The following is a 24,847-nucleotide window of genomic DNA, read 5'->3' as shown; positions in this document are numbered from 1 at the left end:
ACCTGAGCTGGCCACAGGGTCTGGAAGTCCTTTGGCTATGGGCTTCAAGGAATGCAGAGGAGTCTCTCAGGGCTCCAAAGGACCGGCGTGTCCTTTGGAAGGGGCTGGTTCAAGAGAAGGACTGAGGGTCTACAAGATGGCAGAACAGGAGGCTGGCAGGAGGGAAGAGTCCTCGCTGAGTTCAGGAAGTGGCACCTAGAGACAGAGCTGGGCAAGCCCTTCTAGGGATCGTCCTGCACCTCCAACTTGGGGGGGATGGCAGGCCACGGCCCTGCTGGCGTGAATATGAGAAAGAGGCTTGTCAGCCTTTCGGGTCACCTTGGTAACAGAAACACCAGCCATGCTCTGTTCCCATGGTGCACCCATGGTCTGCCTCAACGGGCTCCAGTGGGGCAGTGTCTGTGGGCAGAGGGGTCCTGCGTCGATCAAGGACAAGTCTGGGGAAGGGATTGACTCTTCCCTTCAGGTGCTGTTAGTAATAACCCCTGTTTTAGTGGAGTCCAACAGTGGTTCTTGGCAGGGGGTGATTTTGCCCCCCCCCCAGGGGACCCTGGCCAATGTCTGGAGACATTTTCAGTTGTCCCAACCATGGAGGTGCTTCTGGTATTGAGTGAGGGAGGCTGGGGATGCTAAATACCATACAAGGTACAAGACAGCCTGTCACGACAAGGAATTATCCGGCCTGAAATGTCAATGGTGCCAAGTTGAGACACCCTGGATTAGAGTCATCATTGAAAATCCCTCTTCCTGAAACAGACAGCTACAGATACAGAGGAGACTGGCCTCAAATCTCCCCAGTGAGCAGAGCTGGTATGTTTCCTCTTCATGTTAACAGCCTTGGAAATCAAAACTTCCAGGTGTTACATGCACACATACACACAACCACATAACTACACACACACACACACACACACACACACACACACATCTCAGATCCAGGCACTGTTCCCCTAAACCCTTTGAGCCACGCTGTGGGACAGGTACTTTGCTTTCCCTGTATATCAGTGAAGATGCATAGAGGGTCAGAGAGGTTAAGCAACTTGCTCAAAGCCACACAGCTAGTAAGTGGATTTAGCCATGGCAGATACTCAAGAGGCTTTGGGTTGAAGGGTACGATTGAAAAAAACAAAACAAAACAAAACAAAACTGGAGAGCGGGCAGGAGACAGGGTCTGGGTCCAGGTTGCTACTGATTGGCCCTGGGGCTGGGACCTAATTCCTTATCTTGGGCTTTTGTGTCTTTATCTATAAAATGAAGGACACAGATGAAATCATCTTCCGGATTCTGTGATTCTTTCGGTCTGAATCTTAAAATGGAACCTTCTTCTCACAGGATACATTTTGGTTTCTTTGTCCCCTCCCCCATCCACTACACCTTCCTCCCAGAGCTTGGCCCTCAATTTCAGGGCTGAAAAGCTCATCTATAATCCAGGGGCAGTTAAAGAACCATGCCAGGCTGTGATCAATTAGCGAGAGTCTTAAGAAAGTGGTAATTTATTGCGTTTTGTGTGCTCGCTACGCCAGGAAAGCTAATATATGCTCACAGAAATGGAGGTACAAGACAGATGGCTGAAAATGCACGGCAGCACATATATTTTAAGTCTGTAGGTTTGAGCCAGAAATAAATGAGGGGTGTGACAGCTCCAGGGCAGAATGAGAGAGATGTCTTTTCAGGCAAAAAGGAGAAACTTGCCAATGATTAAATGGGCTAGTTTCAGTGATTCATTCATTGATTTGAACATCTACGATGAGCCATCCCGTGACCGTGGTGGGAGAGATCACACAGACCCAGACAGTTGTCAAGGACACTCTCTGATGGGTGTGAATAATAGAACACCCTCAGCACTTACTGTCTGACTCATTCTCCGTGCAAATTAATGATCACAGTAACCCTCCGAAGCAGGTCCCAGGATCATTCCCATTTCTCAGGTGAAGAAACTGAGTCACCAAGGAGGTTAAGTGACTTGCGTTGGGCTTCTAACCAAGTCAGGTGGCCCAGAGAGCCTGATGTCACCAGGACACTTTCTGCCTCTGTACACATTGCAATAGCTCTCTCTGTGAAATGTTTTAGTGGCTCTGAGTGTCTCTTTCCTCCCAAATGGTAGCATGTGAGAGTGGAAGTCACTTACGGGTGACTGAGCCCAGTGGGTTTCATGCCTCTCTAAACTGCATAAACTCGATGCTTTACTCACAGCTCAGTCTACAAGGTATAGAGAATGTTGTCCTCCTCCTTCCGGGGCCCTGAAGCCAGGGCTCCACAGAGCCCAGTGTGGAGTCAAGTGCTCCTGACCTCTCTCCCCTCCTTGTTCCCATTTTGCAGATGACGAAACTGAGCCCCCAAGAGCCTATAGACCAGAGTGGAAAGGACTCATTCCCCACCTGTCAAATGAGGTAGTTGGATCAGCTCCAACATGATTTCCTAAGCACCCACTACTCTGTGCCAGGAGGGTCCCTGGGGTCTGAGGCAGAGCGACTGTGAGGACCCAGGAGGCGCTTCATGAGGGTCTGGCTCACGAGCATGGCCTCCTTTCACTGGGGCGGGGGGTGGGGGTCTTTGGATCAGCACAGTGGAGCCCTGTCCGTGGATCCCCGGAGGGGCATGTGATTCAGAGTCTGTTCAAGGAGCCCTCCTGCAAGGACCGCGTTGTACTCAGGTCTGGAACAGACCGCTCTGGGCCCTTGCTACCTGGGGGCCTCGTGAGCAGGGCTGTTACTTTAGAGAGAAGAGTGGTGCTCTGGGTTGAATTGTGCCCCTTACAAAAGATACGTTAGGGGCGCCTGGGTGGCTGAGTCGGTTGAGCGTCCGACTTCGGCTCAGGTCATGATCTCGCGGTCCGTGAGTTAGAGCCCCATGTCGGGTTCTGTGCTGGCAGCTCGGCGCCTGGAGCCTGCTTCGGATTCTGTGTCTCCCTCTCTGTCTGTCCCTCCCCCGCTCACACTCTGTCTCTCTAAAAAATAAGTACACATTAGAAAGAATTAAAAAAAAAAAAAAAAGATATGTTGGAGCCCTAATCTTAGGACCTCAGAATATGGCCTTCGTTAAAAATAGGGTCTTTACGGAGATGACGGAGTTAAAATGAGGACACAGGGTGGGCTTCCGTCTAATATGACTGGTGTTGTTATAAAAAGGGGGAATTTGGACACAGACACACGGCGGGAAGATGGCCGTCTACAAGCCAAGAAATGCCTGAGGCTACCGGAATGGGCTACCTTGGCTATGGCTGGTAGGAGACTAACAGGGGTGGGGTCGAATCACCCCTGGCCCGAATCACATGGATCCTTTTTGTCTTGACTGATCTTGCCCTCACGGAGCAGATGCCTTTCTAGGTTTGCCACCGTAAATTTCGGAGCCCAACGGCGTGTGCACACTTTTAAGGCTTCTGATGGGCTTGCTGCGGGAGCATCATGTCTTCTCTTATAATCTGTGCCTTAAAAGGGTGGACGGCAGAGAACCAGACTCCTGTACTGGGTGCGAATCCCGAGATCCCTGGCATTTGGGAGACACATCGAGGCTTATTCTACAAACAACTCCCGGCCATGAGTGAGCGCTGGGTGACGAGGGGAACTTTCATCCCCACCCAAACCATCTCTCTCGTCATCGTTCCTTCTTCCGAGTGCCTCCTCACCAGAGGAGCCTGCCATTTACTTTCCTTCCTACCACGTGGGGACAGCTGCTGGAATCTAGGAAGTAGACAGGGGTTGGAATCATAAACAGTTCTAAGCAGAGAAACTGAAAGTCCGCACGGTTTAGTGGAAAGAGAGTTCAGGGTGTCAGAGAAGTTATGGGTAAGCCAATGCCCTACAACCAACCGCTGCTGGTCCTTGGGGAGATCACATGAAACTCCTTGAACCTCAGACTCTTCATCTGTAGAAGAGCAATGGCCGTTTCCACTCTGCCAACCTCACTAGGATTCTGGATGCTTTTGTGAAGTGTTATATAAACTGAATAATCTATGGGGGAACCAGGCAAACAATAGGTGCTTTGGGAAACGAGAATGTCTGGGGGACGGTATCGGTTCCCTGTGGCTGTTGTAACAAGCCAGCAGAGACCTGGTGGCTGAAAACAACAGACGTTCACTGTCTCACAGTTCTGGGGGCCAGAGGCCCCAAATCAGTTTCATGAAGCCGAAATCAAGGTGTCAACATGCTTCCCCTGGAGGCTCTTGGGGAGAAGCCATTTCTTGCTCCCGCAGCTCTTGTGGATTCTTGCCTGGAATCTGGTGGAGTTTCATGGATTCTTGGCTGGTGTTTCTTAGCTTATGGGTGCTTCACTCCAATTTCTGCCTCCACGGTCACACTGACTCCCTCTCTTCTGTGTATCTTCCCGAGCCCCTCTCTCGTAGTCACACTTGTGATCACAGCTAGGACCCACCAGGATAATCCAGGATCATTTTCCCGGGTCAAGGTCTTTAACGTAATCGCATCTGCAAAGCCCCTTTTTCCTTATGAGGCAACATTTACAGGTCCCCGGGGTTGGGACCTGGCATCTCTCGGTGGCCACATTCAGCCCATTAGAAGGATGTTGCCAATTACAATGAGAAGTTGTGTATGTTTGTTAAGAGTTCCCTTGATGTCATTGCCAAGGAATACATGGCCTGACTTGGCCAGATAATTTATATCCCAGATATTGTGAATGCCAACCCTGTAAGCGGAAACCATTAGCCTCATTTAGTAGATGAGGACACTGAGGACCAGAAAGGCAAAGGATGCTGCCCAGCTTGCAGCTGACGAGTGGTGGGGCAGGAGCCCCAGCTCTAAAGTTGGCCTTCTTACACACCATCTTCCTGTTGCCTGCAAAACAGACCACTGATGTGGGCGATCGATGTCCTCGCCCCACACGGCAGCCCTGGCTTCCACTCTCAGAAAAAATAAAACGACACTGGCATCTTTGGGAGACCCGACCCCATGAGCTTCTGCTGTCTGCAAATGCTCAACCTGGACGGCTGGCCCAGCACAGAGCCCAACATGGGGCTCGATCTCCCGAACCGTGAGATCATGACCTGAGCCAAGATCAAGAAGCAGACACTTAACCGACTGAGCCATGCAGGCGCCCCTGTTCTTTCTTTTTAAATCTTGTCCTTGGCTTCTGGAACAGGCAGGGCTATATTCTGTGCCCACTGGTTGCCCCTTCACTTATCATGGGCTTTCTTTCACTCGCTTATTATTTCCTTTCTCCATGGGGATTATTTTGTTGCACCTGACACTTTCATTATAAAGTACATTGAAATATATTAAGTATATTTTGAGAGTAGGAATGGCGTACAGATTAGAGGCAAACAGGACTTTCCTTTTGTTGCGCACAAAAAAATGGGGGAAACCATTTTCTTAAGTGAAAGTGAGTGCTCAGGTTTCAGAGGCCTAAGTGTGCAGGGTTGATAAAGCCTCCTCCCCCAAGCCAGGTCAACCCGTCAACAGCTAATGTTGGAACTCCAAAGGGCCTCTCATATCTGTTATTTTGTTCACCCTTCCAACAATACTGTGAGAGGACGTGGCCATTACTAATACACTCATTTTTCAGACCCTAAACGACATGGCTGATGTCACGGAGCCACGACTTGTACCTCAGTCTCCCCTGTGGGTCACACAACGGACCTGGAGCCCTACCAGACTCCCTGCGCGGCCACAGAGCGGGTGCCGGCCGGTGAACCTTACCTGCTGTGGCCATAGCTTTTGGGAGCGTGGTACATGAAGGCGTTTCCTCGGGCTCTCCTGGCCCAGTGCCTGGCCATGTCGATCACAGGACAGGTGATGAAGTAGTCCCTGGGCAAATGAGGCAGAGGAGGGAGCTTTGTTATATGTAGCAGCTCTATATACCCAGCGTAACTGAAGACACCCCCAGAGCCCAGGAGACATTTGACAATGTTTGGGAGACAGTTGTGGTTGTCACAGCTGGAGATGAAAAGGTTCTTACTGGCATCCGGCGGCGGGGAAGGGCCGGGAAGGCGGCTAAGTATCCCACAATGCCCGGGACGGACCCCAGAGCAAGGAATCATCCAGCTCAAAATGCCAACCGTCAGGAGGTTGAGAACGCTGTTCTAGGTTCCCCAAGCTTCACGTTTGCTCCCGTTCTGGGGGCTGACGGAAAGATGTTTCAGAAGCACCAGCTTACAACGGTGGGGTCGTGCGCGGGCCGGTACTCAAGCACCGTGCTGTAGAGGGGGCGGGCCTGGTCAGAACCCCACAGACCTCGGGCGGCCTTGGGCCCACCAGGCTCTGAATCCCAGTCAGCGGCCCCGGCATCTTCTTGACCCGCCATATCTTCAGCTGAGAAATGGGGCCTAGGGGACCCATCCTGCAGGGACTTTGTGACAACTGAGGCTGGTAACAGTCATGAAAGTCCCTCAGTGAAGAGGGTTCGTCTCCCCCTCTTTTCTGGCTGTTGAGATGAACTCCTTTGTGGAGTCTGGAGGCAGCCAGTGTTTATAGGAAAGCTCTACGGTGGGGTGGAGTCACTGGGGTGTGGAAGGGCACATGGGGCAGCCATGCTTCATCTCCTGAAGAAGAGGGGTAGTGAGCAGGACCAGGAATCAGGCCTATGGGAAAGAGTCACAGCTCGCACCGGTGGAGGGGACACTGCCGAGGGCAGGCAGGGAGGCCACAGTCTGCGCCTGGCTGGGAGGCAATGAGGGCCTGAGCTGGGGCGGGGGGGCTGGATTCCCTTGGTGAAACCCTCCTCGGTTACCAGCCCTGCCTTACACCTCAGCTCTTGCCCCAGGGCACAGATGTCTTCAAAGCCCATCAGAAGCAAAGTCGGAGCGAAAGCAAGGGTTTCTAAACTCCAGTCCTGCTTGAGCTCTCTCAATAACCAAGATCAGAGCCAGTCCTGACGGGGTTAGGAGCCAACAAGGGTCCAGAACTTGGACATCGTTGAGCTCTTAGAGTTCAGTCTGGGGCTGGGCCTGCAGAAATAGCTGCTGGCTGCAGGGTTGAAAACTGAGCTCTCTGCTCGAGGGAAAATTAAAGCCTTTCTGGTTCCCAGATTCCCAGTGGGCGGGGCCGCGTTTTATTCTGAGCTAGTGACTCTGAGATTGGAAACCACAGACTCCCAGATGGGGAGACCTAGCTGGCCAGGGGGTAGCAACACCCTTCAGGCCGTCCCTTCCTGGCACAGTCCAGTGCTCATCCGTGACCTGAGCGTCACCGAGGCCGGCACCAGTGTGACGGCAGGAGCCCGTGTCCCCTCGGGCTTACCGGGTGGCGTTCTCCAGGGCTCGGGAGAAGGAGGCATAGTCATCAGTGGAGTGCTCCAGGGAATAGTACCATGTTGCAGCCGCCCGGACCCCGGCGTCCGCGTCCTCACCGCCCAGCGAATTCTGCAGCGCCTGGTAAAAGGCTGTTTTGCTACTGGTCCGGCCTTGACTTTCCTCAAATTGCTTAAGAAAAAAAAAAAATTAAAAAAAAGAGAGAGAGAAAAGAAAGAAAACACCCTATCAGATTCTGAAAGTCTGGAGTCAGTATCTTGCAAAGCTTGTTCTAGAAATTTCTCTCTGGGCCATGGTGTGAAGCACAGGCACGTTGGAGCCAGGCCGCCAGGGTTCAAATCTCAGCTCTAGCTGTGTGACCGCCAACAGGCGGCCGTGGCCCTCCGTGCCCGCCTCTCCCGGCCTGGAAACAGACAGACACAATGAACCAAAACGGAGAACACGCGTGAAGTACTCCAGTGGGTGCGCATAAACGCGAGCCATTATGGCCAGCGGGTAAGGGTCACCCTGGGCTCCATCATTTTACTCCGTCAGCCAGCTCGTGATCCGTTCTGCTAGGAGAGCTAACGTGAGCCTCATCCGGTCACGTGATCAGTCAGCAGAGGAGTGCTTTCTGCGCATTCACGCAGAGCAACGGCCTCTTCTTCCAGACCCAGCTGCGTGCCGGGCCTGGGGAACAGCCGTGGACGCACTGATGAAGCTCCCTGTTCTCGTGGGCCTGGCGTCCTGGTGGGCGGAGGCGGGAAAGAAGCAGATCATTCTAGTCTATCAGGGTTCTGGGGCCACGAGGGGAAACAGCAGGTTGACAGGGATGGGGTGGGGGCTAGTTTTCTCGGAGTGGTCGGGGCAGGCACGCAGCTCTCTGGGGAGGCTTGTCCGAGTATCTTTTCCTCTCTCTTTCCTGCCCCCTTCCTCCTTCCCCTCTTCCCTCCCCCCTTCCTTCCTTCCCTGTCCAGACATTCCTGCTCTCTGCATCAGGGCCGTCTGGGAGGACCATCTCCCTGCTCCCCGGGACTCAGTTTCCTCATTTCTGAAGTCAAGGGGCGGCAGGGTGTCAGAGATGCAGCTCTTGAGACCCCTCGGCCCCTGCGCAATCCTACGCTGTGTGTTTACATATTTCTAGGCTCTTATATCAACAGCGAACTGTGCTTATCGAGACGCCCTGGTATGTTTAAATTGTTTTTGTAAACATTTCCAAGCGTACAGGACCTGTGATTAGAATTTGAGGTGTGGGCATGATGGGGAAGCAACCCTTTCTGTCTGAGACATTCTTTCAGCCCATCCTGGGGGGCGGAACTCAGCCTGGCTCACCGGAAGAGGCTGGACCAAGTAGTGGAACAACTGATCAAGGCCATGTCTATCCGTTCAGGGGAGGTGAGGGATAGAGAGCAGAGAGGCATTCAAAGACAGCGTCCTTTTAATTCTATCTATAATGTGTGGTTCTTGGGAGAAGATCTGAAGCAGATATGGCAAAATATTAATATCTGTTAAAAATGAAGAGTGAAGGGGCGCCCGGGTGGCTCCGTCAGTTAAGCATCTGACTTCAGCTCAGGTCATGATCTCGCAGTTCGTGAGTTCAGGGCCCCGAGTCGGGCTCTGTGCTGACAGCTCAGAGCCTGGAGCCTGCTTTGGATTCTGGGTCTCCTTCTCTCTCTGCTCCTCCCCCACTCCTGCTCGGTCTCTCTCAGTCTCTCAAAAATGAATAAATGTTAAAAAAATTTTTTTTAATGAATAGAGAATACAAGAGTATTCATTATATCAACGACTTTCAAGTCTTTTTCAAAAACATTTATTTACTTATTTATTTATTTTGAGAGAGAGAGAAGGGGAGAGGCAGGCAGAGAGAGAGAGAGAGAGAGAGAGAATTCCAAGGAGGTTCCACTCAGCACAGAGCCTGACGCGGGGCTCAATCCCATGACTGAGATCAGGACCCGAGCTGAAATCAAGAGTTGGACACTTAACCAGCTAAGCCACCCAGGCGCTCAAGTATTTTTGACCACGATCTATAGTAAGAAAGACATTTCATCCACCAGAACACATGCGCACACACACACACACACAGGCCAGAAATACTGTTCATGAAGGACCCTCATGCTCCTGGATCTTACCATATATGACAGACCTGATCGTTTCCATTCCATTCTATTCTAGTCTAACCCAGTCTGCTCAAAATCTTGCCTGCAATCTCTTTAACTGACTTCATAACCTACTAGCAGTTCAGGGGAGAAACTGCATTATATTATTCTCTGCCCTTTTCTGAGTTTTTGGAGTATTTTATGACAGAAATACCAGTACCCACGCGCGTATCTCCCATTATTGCCAAACATTTAACATGCGTATTTCACCGACGTATCAAAATCACCACGTGCATTGGAAAATTGCGTGGAATCGTTGCCAGATTGCAACACGACATGCATAGGAAGGGCAGCTTAGCACAGTTCTGGGCACACTGTCAACAGAGGGGAGTATTATTGACCTGTTTCCAGGCTAGGGCAGGGGCTCTGCACCCCCTCGTGATGCTGTGCTCAATCCCCAGATGCTGGTAGTGTTTGCTTGTCAGCTGCTCCAGAACTACCATGCAGCACAAGGGGCCCACGGTGTTCAGCATGGCACCTAGTTGTGGGTTCTCGGTAAACGTGTCGGAAAGACGGTTCGTGAAGATACCGGCCTCTGTGGAGATAATACAGGCTCGAAGCTACAAATAGACACCGGAGTCCGACCTCCTGGGTTCAAATTCCCAGAGTTGGAGAGGCCTGAGCTTGGATGCTAGTCCTGCCACTTAGCAGCTGTCGTACCTTGGGAAAGTTACTTAATCTCTCCGTGCCTTTGTTTCCTCCTCTGCAAAATGGGCACAGCGATATTACCCTCTTCATGAAACGGTCATGCGGTTACACGAGATGACACCTCCACACTTCTCAGCATAGCGTGTGCTATTATTGCTAGATGTTTGTAGACTCATCCTTGCGTCCCGCCCAGATGGGTCAGGGATGCCCATGTCTTAGAGGCTACATCGATGCCGGTCCCGTCGACAACCCCTCTTCCCTGCTGCAGAATGACTGGCCCCATCTAAAGGGCACGGCCCCGCCACGAGCTCGTCAGAAACGATTTCCACGACAAGGCAGCTTTTAAGAGTGGCAGACCACCAAGCCCTGGCAGTGCTGGAAGAAGTGCCTCTGACATACAAGAGTCTAAACAGCTCCCCAGCTAGGAAGCTGGAGGGACGGGCCTGGTTTGTGCGCCCAGGAGACCGTGATTGCTTTCACATTTTCAGGGGATCTGAGCCGGCGGCTGAGACTAGCCAGGGCGTGGCCTTGTTGGCCGGTCACATTCTCCAGACGGATGGCGTGTGGCCTCCCGGCCCCCTGGGACCACGCGGGACTGCGAAGGGGCCCGTTTCCAGCAAGAGCCACATCTCTTCATTCTTGGCCGGGACCGAAGCACAGATGCTGTTTCTAGTTTAATTAGAGAGTCAGCAGGAGGGATGGGGGCCACCACGTGACTCCCAGCACCGACTTGCACAAGCTGTAATTACAGGCGCAATCCGCCTCCGAAGCGGGTTTGCTAGGGGCTGGGCCCTGTTAAGGGCCATCAAGAGCTGGCTCATCGTCCTCCGTGTGTGTGTGTGTGTGTGTGTGTGTGTGTGTGTGTGTGTGTGTTGAAAGGACTGCCGTTAATATGTCCTACAGAAAAGTTCCAGCCTGTTAGGAAACTTCTGAGACCGTGAAGGGCTTCCCAGGGTCCGGAATGCCTCGTGGCCTAGCCCCCAGAGCACGGGGTCTGTGTTTGAGAGGCACGGGTTCGAACCTGGCTCTGGTGTGGACCTCGGAAGATTCCCTGCCGTCAATAAATCTGCTCAGTGAATATTCCTCTCTGGGCCTGGGGCTGATGCTAGAATCAAATGAATGAATGGTTACCAAGCGGCTGACACGCAGGTGACAGCACATATCCCTTCTCTCTCTCCTCTAGCCAGTAAATCACTGAAAATAAATGTCCTTATGTTCACTCCAGGGTTGACAGACGTCAACCTGCTTTGCTGCAGGGCCTTTACCTTCGATCCACTATTCCTGCAACAAATTTCTACCCAGTGCCTGCACCTGCCAGGAGCGTTTGGGATGCATCAGGAACAACACAAGATAAATTCTCTGCCCTCTGGGGGCTTCCAGTTGAGCTGGAGAGCCTGATGGGTACATGACAGGTTTTGTAATATAGAAAGTTCGGCGGTGAGAAGGATATGACACAGACGAGGCCAGCAGGGCAGGAAAGGGGGTGGGGGTCCCGGACGGCGAGGGCTGAAATTGTAAATCAGATCATCAGGGTGGGCCTCAGGCCAGCGCACTTGGGGAGGTGAGGGTGCGGGTGTGAGCAGCCGAGCGGGCAGGAGCGGAGGCCAGTGTGGCCAGTGCAGTGGATGAGGGCAGGGGAACCAGAGATGAGACAGAGGGAGGGAATGGAGGGCAGAGTGGCTGGTGTGGCCCCACCTGCTGTTGCTTCAAGAGGGGCCGGGAGAAGGGCCCTCCGTTGCGGTTTGCAGGTGCCACTCGCCAGGGATGGGGGTCTGTGTCCGGGAGAGGCAGAAGAGCCAGCTGCCAGGGGCCTTTGAGTCGGAGCCCCCTGTTCTCTGGGCCAGTAAGGAGCTCACTAGCCACTGCTTCCTACTGGCCTCTTCTCCTGCCACGCCAATCCCTTGATGCGGCTGCAAACCTCATGGTGATCTTCAGAGATCTCCCCACACCCTCCGGGGCTCTGATGCGGAGAGAGATGGCCGTCTGGAGCCCTCCCTGAATCCCGCCCCTCTTCTTGGACCAGGCAACACCTCCTTCCTCTGGGGCTGGGGCCTCGCTGCCCAGGGCCCCCGGGATGCCCCCCTCCACTTCTTCGGTGGCGTCACCAGGCAAATCCCCTCTCATAGGACCTTCAAGGTGTAGCTCTCCACGACTCCACCCCCACCAAGGGCTAAATGCCGACTGACGTCCCTGCCAAGGATGGTCTCTGTCTGTATGCCCCGCCCCCGGGGCGCACACTCAGCAGGAGAGTCCCTTTAGTCCTTACCCCACAGCCATCTGGCTCCTGCCCTGTCCCCACCGGGCCACCGCCTCCAGGGCCACTGATGGTGCCCCTCGACCCACCCGGGCCAACGCTGCCGTCGTTCACCACTGCCGTCCTGGTTCTCTTCCCTCCTCCACTCAGGGATCCTGTCTCCGTTTCCGGAAACCGCTCTGCTCCAGGCTCCTTTCTGGAACACTTCTGCTGTCCTGCCCACTTCCACTTGCTGAGGTCCCCCAGCTGCCATGCCTGCCCTCTCCCCTTCCCCTTCCGTCCAGGCAGGCTGAGAGGCAGTACTGGTTCTTCCCTTTGCTTTGATAATGGCCGGTAGGTTAATGGTTCCTAACTCTCTCTCCAGCCTGCACTTCAGCCCCGCATATCCAAGTATCTCCCACCTCCTGGGAATCTCTCGGGTCCCTGGAACTCTGCGTGAGCACAGTTTAACTCCATTGTCTACACATGTTCTTCCTTACCTCCAGACCCTTTCCCCATGCTTTTTCTGTCCTCAGTCACCAAGACCAGCAGCTGAAAAGAGACATGCTAGCTGCACCCCCCTTACTCTCCCCTCCCCCAACATGCTACTGCACCCCAATCCTAGTACGTCTTAACCACTGTCCTCGTCCACTCCTCCTGCCCTATCTTTGCTCATTCCCTCATCAGCTTCTACCCCATCCTGGAGCAGAAACACCAACACTATCTGTGGCAGGTGGGGATTCGGGGAGAAGGGTACACAGAAGGTCCTTAATTAATTTTGGTACACTGGTTACTCTTGGAGTCACGCAGCATGGTTATGGCATCATAGGTTTGAGGAGAAGAGACCCAGAATAGAATTTCCAAAGGAAAAACAGGCAGTCTGTCAGAGGTCACCTGATTCTTGCAAGTCTGCAGGGATAGAGGCATGAATTAATGGATGCCTCCCCCCCACCCCCCCAGAATTCTCTAGAGCTCAGAGGTAGACGGAGACAGATATTCCTTTGCTCATTTAATGGATATAAACTCAAGGCCTCCTGGGCCAGCAGCAGAGGATCCAAATGAACACGGCACAGTTCTTGCCATGGAACAGAGCTGGTAAAGCTGGGGAGTCAACTCATCAGTGAGCAAACCACCCCATGAAAACTGGTTAAGGGTTTGCATCCTGGTGCAGAAGGCGTGGGAGGCACCGTGGTCACGTCCTCACCCACCACGCTCCCAGATCCAGTCAGCAATCCCTTCCCCTCACCCCCGGGCATGGCCCCCATCCATGTCCCTGGGGACCCAAGTCCTGTCCCGTCCAGCAGCCCGACCTCTGACCTCTGCTCAATGACATCCGACCCTTGACCTTCCTTTCAGAAACACGCTTTTCTTGGCTTTTGTGACATCAAATTTTCCTGGTTTCCTTCCAAACCTGTATCTACAGCTCTGACCTCTCGCCTGAACTCCCACCGTGTATGCCCAACTGCCAATCCAAGGTTTATCCCAAACCTGGTTATTTCTCGTCGCCATGCCTACCATTCCCATTTGACTTATTAGCTTGCTTCCTGGACTTCCTAACCCAGGCCGATCTGGTCTCTACTTTGTTACCTCTCCATAGTCCGTTTTCATTAGAGTTGCCAGAATGTTCTTTTAAAAGAAAATAAATCGGGGCGCCTGGGTGGCTTGGTTGGTTAAGTGTCCGACTTCGGCTCCGGTCATGATCTCACGGTCCGTGGGTTCAAGCCCCGCGTCGGGCTCTGTGCTGACAGCTCAGAGCCTGGAGCCTGTTTCAGATTCTGTGTCTCCCTCTCTCTCTGCTCCTCCCCTGTTCATGCTCTGTCTCTCTCTGTCTCAAAAATAAATAAACGTTAAAAAAAAAAATAAAAAAAAAAAAGAAAAGAAAATAAATCAATATAACCACTCCCTAGCTTAAAACATTCCAGGGGCGCCTGGGTGGCTCAGTGGGTTGAGCGTCCGACTTTGGCTCAGGTCATGATCTCGTGGTCCGTAAGTCTGAGCCCCACATTTGTCTCTGAGCTGTCAGCCTGCTTCGGATTCTGTGTCTCCCTCTCTCTCTCTGCCCTTCCCCCGCTCACACACACTCTCTCTCTCTCTAAGATAAATAAAAATTTAAAAAAAACAAAACCTTCCAGTGACTGCCCACTGAAAGTAGAACAGAATCACTCTCCTGATGCCTACAAGATCTCATCTAATGGGTCACCTCCAACATATCCAACTTCTGCCGCTGCCCCTCCCTCTGTGATCCACAGAAGGAGATCCTAGCCCTCCAGCCTTCTATGTCCCCCAGATCTCTGCCACAGGGCCTTTGCACTAACTCTTCACCCAGCTCTCCCCAGAGCTGGCCCCGTCTCATCATTCAGGTCTCAGTCCTCCCTGCCAAGGTACCTTGGATTCATGTTTCTATTCTCTTCAGCACTTTTCAAGATCTGAAATTCTTTTAAATACATATATATTTTTTATTTTAGAGAGAAAGAGAGAGAGAGCATGAGTGGGGGAAAGGGGCAGAGGGAGACAGAGAGAGAACCTTAAGCAGGCTCCAACTCAGCATGGAGCCTGAGGTGGGGCTCAATCCCACGACCCTGGGATCATGACCTGAGTTGAAATCAAGAGCCAGACACTCAACCGACTGAACCACCCCAGCGCTTCAAGATCTGAAATTCTTAATGTATTTGCTCAGCCATCATTGTCTGTGTCCTCTGCCCGGAATGTGAACTCTACAAGCTGGGAGCTTTATCTGTCGGGGTGACGCCGCCTTTCCCCCAGGGCCTAGAAGAGAGCCCCTTAATAAGCATACATTGGACGTGTGCATGAATTCATGCAGGGGCGTTCCTGCCTCTTCCACGTGCTGTGGATGTTAAGGGACAAGGAGCCAACTTCTCCATCAGGCAGAGCAGGCCTAGTGCCCAGGGCCCACCCACCGTAACTTTAGGGGCCTATGGAAAAAAAAAAAAATGTTCCTTTCAGTTTAAGACCAGAAGAAAGAAAGAAATGTAATAATAATGAATTTGTAATAATGAATCCAGCATGGCTCACGTTCATCTTCACTAATGCGATCATAAAGTATTTTTACTCTTTCATGGGGGACAAGCCAACCCCGCCGATCTCCAGCTTTTCTCTGAGCCGAGCCTGGTAATCCCACCTGGCACGGTTTCAGGACACTCAGACGAGGCGCCCTGTGTGAGCCTGGGGGCTGCGGCACCGCAGCGGAGGGCTTACGGTGCTGCAGGGCGGTCCGGAGCCCAGGACCCGAACAGGGCTCCCTGGTGTTGGGAGCTGTCTCCTCTGCCTAGAAGCCCCCCCCCGATCGCACTGCAGGAGGCAGGCAGGGCTGCTCTCACTGCTCCCACTGAAGGATAAAGACAGCGCGGCTCAGGCTGGCTAGGCAACTTGCCTGAATTGCACGACCGCAACCAAGAATCGAGACCCATTTTTCTGATTCCAGGTCATGGGCTCTCCACGGGGCCCCCGCCATGCCCGAGTCCAGACCCTAACACCCACCTGCCCGAGGGCCTCTTACTGGAAATGGTGTGCACTCGTTGGGACTCTTGAATGCTCCCCCTGCTATAATCTGTCACCAAAGGCTTGATTTTCCTGTGCTGGGGCTGGTGCCAGCGCCTCGGGCTGCCAGGTGCTGCTTCCAACTCTCAGACGGGCTGCCTTCCCCTCCCCACTCCCCGAAGGGCCCCCACTCCACCTGCTCCTGGACGGGGCCAGCTCCTGCCCAAGCTCGGGGCACGGTGGCGGCGCTGTTTCGGATTTTTCTCGCCTTCCTTGGAGATGCTTGTGCTTGGAGGGGAAGGCAGAACAGTGCATCTTGGAACAAATCTGCTTTTGATCATGCAAATTAATGCCCGGTTAATGTAGGCAGACTGTCAATTTCACCAGTTAGAGAGAGACACAGAGAGAGAAAGAGAGAGAAAAGAAGGGAAAAATCCCTACCACAGCGGCTGATGAATTTCAACAGAAAGCTGCTACTTCAGAAAATAAGATCATTCTCGGAGAGCGGAGCCTTTCCAGGCATCTCAGGCAGCCGTGATGCTCCACGGGTACGTTGTTAACTTTGCTCGTGTCACTGGGACGCTGTGTGGACCGTAGCTGGCCTGGGGTGGTAGGTGGGTGAGGATTCTCACACAGACTTGCTGGAAGCCCTGCCCACCCACCCTCCTTGGTCTGCGGGATTTGGTGGGTCTCTGCCGAAGTGATGGGTGGGTCCAGGGGCTCATTTGGGGCGGGAGGGACGCCTACCACTCCTGTGACTTCCCCTGGGAAGCCGGACGGTGTGTGTTTGTGGGTTGGGCTCTGGATGGTATGAATGCAGGGTTGGCATAAGGAAAAAGCGTGTGTGTGCGTCTGCCACGATTTGGAAAACCGGCTTGGGTCAGGCGAGGTGATTCAGCGGCTGTACGTCCTTTGTATCCTTGCTTTCCCTGGATAATTCTCTGCATCGGGGACAATAGCTTTGGGCGCTAATCACGGTAATACAGCTGAAGAATTCAGGGCAAACCTAATGTTTATTGAGCACATACTATTTGCCAGACACGGCTGTGTATATGGTTTCATTCAACAACTTAATGAGGGTCTTGAGTAATAATCTCCCAATTTTACAGATGGGGAACCCGCGGCTCAGGTTCTGGGGGACCCAAATGCTCCTGCTTATATTCTGTGGACATCCAGGATGCTCCCCCCGCCTGCTGACAGCTGGCCTGGGGGATGGGGTCCTGGTCAGTTCCTTCGTCATTGTGAGACTCCTGCTGGAGATGCCACTGTGGGTCCAGCAACCCCCTCGTCCCCTCTCCATAGAGTGTGTATCAAACTGTATTTTAATCATTCACTTTTGCTCATTTTCTGTCTCCTTACCTGACTGCGAGCTCCTTGAGGGCAGGGACTTAATGCGTGTTTATGCTCCAAACACCCAGCACAGCATCTGGCACATAGTAGGCGACCCTTCTGAGTGTCGCACGACAGAAACAAACGGATCTCTGTGTTGGGGAGCAGGAGACACCTGCTCTAGGCTGTGGTGGTTTTCTGCAGCGTTCTGCTTCTCAGCACAGATGGGCGGGAGAAGCGGGGCTGACTCGGAAGGATTCAGGAGAAGGAATCCCTGAGATTGAGGCCCTCTGGAATGTGCCATCCTGGGATAGCTGGTCCCAGGTACTATGGAACCTTCTTGGGGGGGGGGGGGAATGGAGAAACCTACAAACCCAATCTGAATGAGGGGGGTCACGAGGGAAGGCAACACAGGGGCGCTCACGGGCAGGGTGTTTCAATACTGTGTAGAAAGGGCAGCTGGTGGCCAGGTTCCCACTCGTGTGTCCGCACTAGTGTCGCAGTCCTGTGTTGGCCAGGCTTCCGAGGACTCCTCGGGGCTCCGATGGTGTCTGGGAGGGTGTACAGGGGGTGCCGATGCACTCGCCGTCCCTGGGTTTAGCGCACGTGGGGTGGTGAGCAGAGCACCCCATTGGGAGCCACAGGATCTGCAGTGGAGACCCGGCTTTGCCCATGACTCATGTGATGATCTCCGGAAGCCGCTTCCTCGACGAAATGGTGTTAAATACCAGTTCGTGGGCAGGTGAAAGTGCAAAGCCGTCTGCACCTCACAGCCCTGGTGCCAGCTGTGTTTGTGTGCACACGAGTACCCACCACCCTCGGCCGGTGAGAAGCCCTTGGAGGGAAGACCCGGCTTTTCCCGGCCGGAACAGGAAGAGGACGACTCTGGAGTTAGATCTGGATTTGAGCTCTGCTCTCTCTGAGCCGCTTTCTTGTCTGCATAAATAATAGATAATGGATGATAATTCCTGCTTCATAGGGTTGTTTGAGGATGAACTATTTCCTTGAAGGCTCCTAGGTTAGATTCCGGCACACAGTGGGGTCTCCCCACTGGTGTCCTTTCGATCTAATTAAGAGTCGTTGAGCCCTTACTGTGGACCACTTTCCTAGGCACTGGAGATAAAGCAGAAAGCAAAACAGATAAAGTCTCAGTGCTCGTGGGCCTCGCAGTCTAGTTGAGGAAGAAATACAGTAGATAAACAAATAGTAGTATTTAACACATCAAGGGGTGTGAATGCGGAAGATGGGGCGGGGGTGGGGGCAGGATAAGGAAGAGAGAGAGAATGTTAGGGATACGGCTGCCCTTTCCACCTGAGGGGTCAAGCAAGTTCTCTGAAGAAGCAGACCCTGAAGGAGGTGAGGCGATGAGTTATCTGGAGAACCTTCTGGAAGAGGGAACAGCCAGTGTCAAAACACTAAGATGGGAGCGTGCTTGGCATAGCTGGGGAACACCAAAGCCGTCAGTTGGGATTAAGCGGAGAGAGCAAGGCGGGTAGCAGGAGGTGGGGTCACAGAGTGATTAGGGGTCTGCATCGGGTAGTGGTCTTTCAAGGACTATGACTTCCTCGGCAGGAGCTGAGGCCACCGGAGGGCTTTGAGCAGGAGGTGGGGGTGGCAGGATCGGACCTAGTGTGAAGGGATAGCTCTGGCCACTGTGGTCCTCATAGACCTCAGGGGGTGCAGGGAGCCGGTTGGGGGCTGTTACAAAAGTCCTGGAGAAGGCTGGTGGCATGGCTCAGGGTGGTGGCAGAAGAGACAGTGAGAGGTGGCTGGATCCTAGATGCACTTGGAAGATAGAGCCAACCCGATTTGCGGACAGAATGCTGGCAGGGTGGAGGAGAGCCGAGGGAAGGCGACCTTTAGCCTGCAGCCCGGCACACAGAAGCAGGATCGCTGTTCAGTGAGATGAATTCAGCAGAACATGCACGTTGGGGCGGGACGCAGGAGAGTCGGCAGCTCCTTCTGGGTGTGTTAGGAGCTGGGAGTTGTAAGACGTGTAAGTGACGATGGCAAATAGACTGTGAGCCAAACCAGTCTAGGGCCCCAGGGAGAAGCCCAGGCTGGGGGTGTAAGGCAGGGCTGGAGGCACACGTTCAGGAGACAGCAGCACGTAATGGCATCGGAAGAGAGATGCCGGCTTCAACTCCGACCGTCACTATGTCCTGCTCCCTCTCGGTTCCCCGCATCAGCACCCGGATGGGTTCCTGGCAGGACTAGGCTCACAAGATCACAAGATCAGGGGCTGCGCTAGCACGTGTTCAGAGGAGAATGATGGGAGAAGGGAAGTAAGAGAGGGAGGCTCTAACCAGGAGTAAATGTGCCCAGGGCGGCACTGGCCCAGGACGGGGGGTTTGGATAACAGCCGTGGAACAGGGCCGGCTGCTGCTCCGCCATGCCCTAAGAGCGCCTTCCCTATTCTAGTGCCCGCGCTCGAGGGCACACTTTGCCAGCCACGTCCTGGTCTGGGCCGTGAGCTCCCGTCAGCAGACACAACCTTTCTTTGGGCGTGCGCCCAGGAAACATCTTCTCGAAAGCCTCAGAGGGAAAGTCAATGAGAGGATGGAAAACGCATTGTTGAGGAGGGACCCCAGCCCTCTGGATCCAGGCTCCTGGCTGGGTGGGTGGGGGGCTCAGATTTTCAGGAAAGAGCCGGGAAACTCTCCAACATGCTACAAGAGAGGACCAGGGAAGACCAAGGTGGCCACGTGGCCACATAACCCTCTTACAATGGGCTGGCATAATCAGATAATACAGATCAGGGCTGCCCTCTGGGCCACCACAGCCCCAAATTCGTAAGAGCCCGCAGCCCCCAGGTCGTGGAGGCTTTTCCACTCCGGGTGGAGGGGTCCCAGGACCTGCACCCCCCTATCTAGGGTGATCCCCAGGCTCCTGGGAGTATAAAAGTAGCCGTTCCCCTCTCTAAAGTCAGAGATGGCTGGCATAAATTGTCAGCACGCAGTCCAAAGAATCAGAGCTGTGTGCATATTGTCTCTCCAGCACAAAGATTCCCACATCCCCGCAGGGCAACATTAAATGAGGGGTTGCGTGGAAAAGGGGCCAGGCCAGTGGCCATTTCTGTCCACTGTGCCCGTGCCACAGGGCATCGTCTCCAGCACGGTGCACCCCGATGGCGCAGCACGAATCTAAAAACACTCATTTCTTTCCCATGCTTTAAATTTGTTACGTTTCCACGAATCTTTTGTAGCAATGCCGCCTATTAGTACAGGAGCACACCTGTGCATAATTTCTACTAAAATGATTCCACTTACTACCTTTGAACTAACGAGGGGCTAGATCAGAAGTCATCCAAAGACCCACACCTTGAGAGAAGAAAGGCTGGGGCCAGTGGTGGAGAAGGGGCATCTTGTCAGGGCTTCCTGAGTGTTAGTCTGGTTCAATAATTAAGTTGCAGCCCCTTGAAATAAGGGCCGTGTTATACGCGGGTGCTCGGCAGAAAGATGTAGAAATGGACGCAGAAATGGATCAGAAATGTAAAAGTTCTTTCTCAACTGGACAGAAGCTAATAGTGACTAAGTTCTACACACACACACACACACACACACACACACACTACTCTCTCCATCTACACACATACCTCTATATACACATATTATTCATGTTATATGTAGCATGTATGCATATATATGTAATATATGCATATGTGTTTAGTAATATTAGTATTATTTAACATTTTTTTAATGTTTATATCTTTTGAGACAGAGAGAGAGAGAGAGAGAGAGAGAGAGAGAGAGAGAGAGCAGGGGAGGGGCAGAGAGAGAGGCAGAGGAGAATTCCAAGCAGGCTCCACATTGCCAACGCAGAGCCCGAAGTGGGCTTGAACTCACGAACCGCGAGACAAACTCATGACCTGAGCTGAAATCTCGGACGCTGAACCGACTGAGTCCCCCAGGGGCCCCAAGTAATAGTAAATTCATAATATTCTTGTTCACACTGCCATCTCTTCTGAGATAGCCAATGTTCGTGCTGGCTGTAGGTAGAACTTTCCACCCTATAATCCTTTCAGGAAGAAACATAAAACTACGCGCATTTACATATTTACAGATGCATACAGGCTGGCTGTTTTAAAAAAATACGGACGCTACCTTAATTTCACGTTGCTCCCCAATATGTTTTGTTTTCCACTTAACGGCACATCACACGTACCCCTCAAGTCAGCAGAGATGTATCCGGTTCGTCCCTCCCACCTCCCGCATCATAGTTTACAGTTTGTGTGCAGCTCAACTCAGGCCACCATTGCTCCGTTAATGCACATTTGGGTTGCTTCCAACGTTTCGGCACAATAATTAACGCCCTGATAAATACTCTTGTATGTATATATCAGGTCAGAGTGGTGTTTTTACTGCTGTGAGACAGATTCCCCTAAGTGAGACATATTACCGGAGGGAACAGAATAATCCGAGGCAATGCAGGACGCCATTAGGCTGCATGAATGATTTTTTTTTTTTAATTCCAGTTACGCCGCCTCATATTCAATGGAGCCAGACAGTGCCCCGTGTTGAGTGCGTCTTCTCACTGTGTTTCTTTTGCACTCGGCAGTCACCATCCCGGGCTTGGCAGCCTAAAGGATGTGTCAAGAGTGGCTTGACGAGGCCGGCCAGAGGAGAGCCTACCCGGCCTCTTTCAGGGCCGGCCACTTCGTGGTGAGGGCACCTGGTCAGAGCAGGAAGTGAGTGTTCAAAGAGACAGAAGACTGGGGCGCCTGGGTGGCTCAGTGTGTTAAGCGCCTGACTCCTGGTTTCGGCTCAGGTCATGATCTCATGGTTTGTGAGTTCGAGCCCCGCATCGGGCTCTGTGCTGACAGTGCAGGGCTTACTTGGGATTCTCTCTCTCTCCCTCTCTCACTGCCCCTCCCCTGCTCACACTCTCTCTCTCTCTGTCTCACAAAATAAATAAATAAACTTAAAAAAAAAAAAAAGGGACAGAAGACCTCACAACTATCTCTCACTTTGCTGTGTCTCCAAGCAGCCATACGAACCGGCCTTTGCCAGGTACAGGGTATGACCCCGCCCAGCTTCCCCAGGTAAGAAAACCCATATGGTGTTTGGGCTGCCTTGCCAGGATAGCAGAGGGCACCCTTTTGTCCTTCTCCAGCCCTCAGAGGGACAAGCATCCCTCATGGAGCAGGGGCACCCACAGCCTGGAAGCCCGAAGCTCACAAGCTCCTCGGTCAGCCTCTGCTCGCTGCTTCCCGTGGCGATTTGCTCACAGATGGGGTTTGTGGATGTGGAGGCGAAGACGACTGTGTTGCTCACAACCTTGCAAGTGTCTTAGGTCCAAAATGACTCTGCCCATTACCATCTCCCACGGTCCTTATGCAGCCTGTGCCCACAGCAGTTTTTTAGCGATTGGTTTGTAAATGAGCAAATAAGTCAATGACTCTGGGCCCCCGGTCAGGCTTTAAGGACCAGAGTCACTGGGGCACAGTCCTCAGGGGACCTCTGGGGCTCTGCCCCGCCTACCTTCACGGCTTTCGCTCTGTTGATGAGCCCGTCATCTTGAGAACTCCCAATTAGCAGATCGACCTTCGTCCGCGGAGACCTCTGCAGTGCCCTGGCTGGAGCCTCGCGGAGGTACTGGCCGTCAACCACAGGACCCCAGTAGTGGAAAGGGCCACTCACAGCCAGGAGCTACATTGGGTGCAAAGGGAGGCCATTATGTGCATGGATTTTATCCTTTCTTTAAAAAAATGGTTCTAGAAGAATCAGTTGCATTGTTTCACTTGGTCGGGTTTTAACCATAATGGATGCTGACGCTGGCTATCCATAGTCCGGGGCCGTGTGGGGAAATCAGAGGAAAATGACAAGAACAACAGGTAGGAAGGACGCTGGGCCACAGGCAACAGGAAGGCAAGTATCGCTCTGAGCGATGGGTGGTCCGCAGGGAGCTGCCCAGGGTTTCCGTGCCGTGGTGAGCACGGATCCACAGGGAGGAATGGGCAAGCCTGAGCCCGTAGGTGTGTGTGAGGGAGGCAGGACACCGACTGAGGGACAGGCAGTGGCCAGAGACAGGACCCAAAAGGGAAATTCATCAGCTCTAGCCACTGTCTCACTAGCCCACGCCTGGGGGAGCTGGGGGTCAGACCTGCTCCGGGTCGGTGGGTCCGGGCCCAAAGCTGAAGGAATCAAGCCCTTGGCTGAGGTGATAATAGAGCTTCCTGCTACTGTCCCCTTCATCAATGTCAGGGACAGCCCGAGACTGTGGGCTGGAAGCAGGGTCTTCTGAGTCTGGAAAGGGGAGCGCACAGCTGTCCTATCTAAGAGGATGGGCTGGCCCCAATCCACTGCAGCTGTGACCACAATGCTTAATCCGTGTGGCTGTCACCTGACACCGTGCCACCACGGTCCCGGCATAGGTGAGACCCTTCGCACGTGTCACTTCATTTTATCTTCCCAGTGTAAAAGGCCCCTATTGTATTTTGTATTTATATCTTACAGATTAAATCCAATGTGCAGCCAGTTCTGTCCACCTTCCGTGCCCATGTTTGGTCCATCACATACTGGGCCCGGGCACGGTGCTGGGGTCAGGAATGTGCATTCCAGTTCCGGCTGGTCATCAACCTACCGCGTGGCTTTGGGTGGGTCAGGTGTCCCTTCTAGCCCTGGTTTTCCACTTGTAAAAGATTAGAGAGTGTCCCTCCCCAATGTGCATGCAGGTGCCCACCTTGGTCTGGGCGTCATTAAGGACGCTCGCAGGCTTCTGGCGGAGGCAGGACACCATGTCTTGGATGGACGAGGGGGGGCAGCCGACCTCCTCTGCCAAAGCAGCTGCCTGCTGCCGAGCCCTCTCCTGGCTGATGACAGCAGCTGGGGAGAACACGGAGCCACCCTGGAAGAGAAGGCAGACTCAGGACACGTAGTCTAGATGTTCTCCTTCCCACCCCAGCTCGTCCCGAGACCTCAGGGCCACATCAGGGCTCTGTATCTTTCATCCACACTTGGAAGCCCCAGGACCCTTCCCATGGATGTCCACAGGCATTTGGGAGGTCAGGACGGATCAATATCGTATCAACATGCTGTGTGATCACGAACGAGTGTCTCTCCGGGCCTCAGTTTCCTCACCTGTGAAGTGCGGGCACTGGACAGAGTGATCCACTGAGTAAATTTGTCTATTAAGGCCAAGGGCCAATGGTGGTTGAACAGGGACAAGGCCCAGAACTGTCCTGTGCGAAGAGAACTGCGGGGCCACGCCCTGCCCCACCTCCCAGGTCTCCTTAAATAGCATGTTTCCTGGCTCAGTGAAGATGGAATTAGACTTTGAAATAGATGCCCACCGGGGCGCCTGGGTGGTGCAGTCGGTTAAGCGTCCGACTTCAGCCAGGTCACGATCTCGCGGTCCGTGAGTTCGAGCCCCGCGTCGGGCTCTGGGCTGATGGCTCAGAGCCTGGAGCCTGTTTCCGATTCTGTGTCTCCCTCTCTCTCTGCCCCTCCCCCGTTCATGCTCTGTCTCTCTCTGTCCCCAAAATAAATAAAAAACGTTGAAAAAAAAAAGTTTAAAAAAAAATAAAAATAAATAAAAATAAATAATAAAAAAAAAAAGAAATAGATGCCCACCTAGAAGGTGATGGAAACGGAGTCACTGTACAAGTGAGTCGTGCCTGCAGAGTTAGTGCAAATGTGTCAGATGCCGGCTTGCTGGGAACGTTTCCCTTCTAGGAACACGGCTGGTGGCAACGGCAGGAGGTCCATCCGCCCTGCCTGGACTGTTGGCGGGACCGGTCATCCGCCCAGGGCGGAAGAGGTGGGCTGAGTGCCTCGACTGGGGTGCAGCCCCAGGGCCCTTCGT

At 53.2% G+C, this 24,847-nt stretch overlaps 1 protein-coding gene across 1 annotated transcript in view; it reads right to left on the bottom strand.

Moving 5' to 3' along the window:
• LOC122495831 (thyroglobulin-like) overlaps positions 1–23,924 on the bottom strand; it is a 37,937-nt gene extending 14,013 nt beyond the window's left edge. Inside the window, exons 1-4 of the mRNA XM_043601823.1 lie at positions 23,726–23,924; positions 22,525–22,692; positions 7,191–7,372; positions 5,652–5,759 (exon numbers count right to left, since the gene is read on the bottom strand). Coding sequence (XP_043457758.1) covers positions 5,652–5,759; positions 7,191–7,372; positions 22,525–22,692; positions 23,726–23,782 — 515 coding nt within the window. The 5' untranslated portion in view covers positions 23,783–23,924. The remainder of the gene's footprint in view (positions 1–5,651; positions 5,760–7,190; positions 7,373–22,524; positions 22,693–23,725) is intronic.
• Between the last annotated feature and the right edge of the window lie 923 nt (positions 23,925–24,847).

The sequence above is a fragment of the Prionailurus bengalensis genome, chromosome F2 (assembly GCF_016509475.1).
Source record: "Prionailurus bengalensis isolate Pbe53 chromosome F2, Fcat_Pben_1.1_paternal_pri, whole genome shotgun sequence".
Lineage (NCBI taxonomy): Eukaryota > Metazoa > Chordata > Mammalia > Carnivora > Felidae > Prionailurus > Prionailurus bengalensis.
The sequence above is the reverse complement of the archived record's forward strand: the minus strand, read 5'-3'. Positions and strand labels throughout refer to the sequence as shown.